General features: G+C 35.5%; 1 protein-coding gene across 2 annotated transcripts in view; it reads left to right on the top strand.

Annotated features, from left to right (window-relative positions):
* Positions 1–3,283, top strand: part of RET (ret proto-oncogene) — a 242,477-nt gene extending 239,194 nt beyond the window's left edge. The window contains exons 20-21 of one of the 2 annotated variants that reach the window (XM_019502324.1): positions 19–97; positions 1,983–3,283. In XM_019502324.1, the coding sequence (XP_019357869.1) occupies positions 19–97; positions 1,983–2,140 (237 nt within the window). In that variant the 3' untranslated portion in view covers positions 2,141–3,283. The remainder of the gene's footprint in view (positions 1–18; positions 98–1,982) is intronic. The other variant, XM_019502325.1, reaches the window with a different exon arrangement.
* Positions 3,284–3,386: the final 103 nt, after the last annotated feature.

Below are 3,386 nucleotides of genomic sequence, written 5' to 3'. Positions count from 1 at the left end.
GACGGGCTCTCAGAAGAGGAGACTCCCCTCGTGGACTGTAATAATGCTCCCCTCCCTCGAACCCTTCCTTCCACATGGATTGAAAACAAACTCTATGGTAGAATTTCACATGCATTTACTAGATTCTAGCAACACAAAAAAGTGATTTTTCTTCTGCACTGTCCTCAGACTCTGTAACCCCATTAGAATGTTTCTTGTCTGAATGAAACCAATCAAAATTTGCTTGGAAAGCTTTTTTATTTGTAACTGTAAAACTTTGCAACAGGACCATACGTTAGTACATTTTGCAGTATGTTTAAAATAAAAATTGAAAAAAAGGATGTGAAAATAAGTAAACTTACCAAATATGTATCATATGATAAAGAGAAAATATGCATCAGGGAAGTACACTCAGGGGATATTTAAATGATAACAAATGAATATCCAAACACTAGACTTTGGGGGGGTGGGGAGCGGGGCTGGGAACTTCAAATACATTGAAGTCTGCATCTCATTTAAGTAACAGATTTGTTCACACATTTCTAAGCATTCAGTTCAGTAGCAGGACCCAATTTGTAACAGTTTTGTGTTTATCAGGATGGATTCCCAAATCCCAGCTGCTGTTAACATGCTTTAGCTGCATAAGCTGTTTAATGTATCATGGAATTAGATGAAGTTAAAAAATACAGAAGGCAGTGGAGACTGAGCACATCTGTACAGTCCTCTGAAAATTGAACCGGTGACAGTCGTTATGAAAATACCCTCAACTGTTTTCACATCCTTTGTTTTTATCATGAAAATGTCAGCACTAAACTCTGATTGAATGATGTAGCAAATGTTTTTAAAAGGAACGTATGCTTTCGTATTGTGATGGTGAGAGAGACAGTAAAAACGGTTCTTGCCAAAACTCCTATATTTTTGTCTCCTGATTAAATATTCTACATGCTTTTGGCTATTTACTAATTTCAGAGATTATATTTTTCATTCTTCAATCTGTAAGGCTTTTTAAGAAGCTCAAACTTTTCCATTGTTCTATGTACTTGTAATTCACAAATAGGTTTGGAGTCCATTTTTTCTCTACATATTAAAAGCAATTTTCATAAGTAGGTGTCCCAAGACAGGTTCTTACATAAATTTTGGGTACTTGATGGTCTGTTTTTCAAAACCCATTGAGCAATCAGCAGTTTCCACTGAGGTCAATGACAGATGCTATATGCTTCACCCTTTTGAAAATCTGACCAGTTATTTAGGTGCCTAAATAAGCAATATCAAGCTTCTGTTTTTGAAAAATTTGTTGCTGTTTTGGTTCTTTCACATATATACCTGCATCCTTAAGGTGCTAAACAGTTTGGTTCTTGCTCTAGGAAAGCACTCATGAGAAGCTCCATTTGCATCAAAGGGAGTAATCATATGCTTAAACTTATGCACCTGTTTAACAGTGCATTATTGGATGGATTTAACAGCCCCTTATTGGATCCATCCCACTGTGCTCCTAGGCTTTCCTAAAATTAAGCAGAAGTAAGCTGGGGAGTCATAATGATGACATAAATTTCATCCAAAACCTGTCAAAGCCAATGGAAATAATTTTATTGATTTCAGTTAACATTAGATCTTGGCCTATGCCTACAAAGGTTTATTACTGCTTGGTGCACTTCCTGTACAGGAAGAACTTCTTCTTGCAAAGCAATTTGCTATAATGTTGTCATGGAAATATGAAATTGTGAGAAGTTGAAGGCTTATCAGGTGAAAAAAAATAGCTTGTATTATGCACACACATACAAACACACACTTTTTTAGCAAGGGAGCAGTTTATTTTTTCAAAGTACTTGCGTTCAACAGCATTTGTATTTCAGGCGTTTGACTACAGTTTATATTGGTTTATTTGGGACAAAAAACAGTGGACTGACTTAAAATATTGAAGGGAGTTTTGCCAAGGGCCTTACTGTCTGCACATGAAGTTATGGTTCTTCAGTGCAGAAAAAATTATCTGTTTTCATTTTTAGGCATGTCATACCCGAACTGGCCTGAGGAGAGCCCCGTTCCACTCACAAGATTCGATGGCACTAACTCTGTGTTTTCAAGATATGCAAATGATAGTGTTTATGCTAACTGGATGGTTTCACCCTCAGCGGCAAAATTTATGGACAAGTTTGATAGTTAAAAATGTCTTGGTGAAAGGTAATGGACTCATGAGGGGAAAAAACTTGCAAAGAATGCAAAGTCTATTGGCTCGTTCTTTGTGTATTTAAAACTGGTTAAACCAACTGATTTCTGGAGTAGCAAACTCTCTCTTTTTTTCTTTTTGGTAGTTCTAAAGTGGTGTTATTCATGATGAAGAATATAATAGATTATTTCCCCTTCCACAAGACATATCAAACCAATAAGAGTTGTAGTTCTAGTACTTATTTTTAGCCTGCCATTTTGCAAACAGTCCGCTTTGGTAACTGTTTATTGCAAATGGCCATGAACTTCATGCTTACAATATTTTTAGGTCAGCCATCCTATATTGCAGTTTTCTTGGATGGGAAAATGTTCTTGTACTTGAACTGCTCCTTCTTATGGTGGTGGTGAATAAAAGGCCACTTGATCTAATCAGGAAGCACAAACAGTAGATGTAGGGTATGGGGGGTGAGGGGCGGGGTGGAAATTCTTCCAAAATTGAACTTGGTATAGAATCAAGAGTATCACCATGATTTTGGCATTAATAAAGCCTTTATCTTGGTCTGAAAGCAAACATTAAGTAACTCAGTAGAGAACTTGATATTTAACATCAAAGTCTTGTAAAAATGTATTGTTGTGTCTTAATGAGAAAAGAGTTTGTTTTATTAAGTTTAAACTATTCTTACCTTTAGCACAATGGAAATAAATTTGATACAGGATATATTATATAGACTGATATCAGTCAAGAGTGCTCATTTGACACAATTAATTTCCATTACATCCATTTTACTTGCATTAAATTGTCTCTTGTACATTCATGATTCCTTCCATGAATTCAAAGTTTTCTTTACAGTCTACTGAACTGAATTAAAGCAAATGGATATTGTTTACAGTCATGTTCAGTGAATTGAAGTCATCCTCTCCATTAAAATCTGATTTTACAGTTTAGTATATTGCCAGTACAGAACATCTTATTGACACAGCTCCACATAAAACTTTGATTTTGCCAGAGTATGAGTAGGCAACATGTGTACATGGCATAGTTTATCTGATGCTTTTGTTATTAATCAGTTAGTTATACCATACAGTCAAAATGTCACCCAGATTTGTTAGGGGTACATTAAAAATAATTAAAAAAAAAAAAGATGTGCTACAACATTGACTTGGTGTTTAGGTGAATGATCTGACTCTTATAGAGCTTGTATGGAAGGCTAGATGGTCAGCACTACTTTTCTGTCTTTTATTTG

This window comes from Gavialis gangeticus, unplaced genomic scaffold (assembly GCF_001723915.1).
Source record: "Gavialis gangeticus isolate Ggan-Ray unplaced genomic scaffold, GavGan_comp1, whole genome shotgun sequence".
In the NCBI taxonomy this organism is placed as follows: Eukaryota; Metazoa; Chordata; order Crocodylia; family Gavialidae; genus Gavialis; species Gavialis gangeticus.
This window is presented reverse-complemented; position numbering and strand designations above follow the sequence as displayed.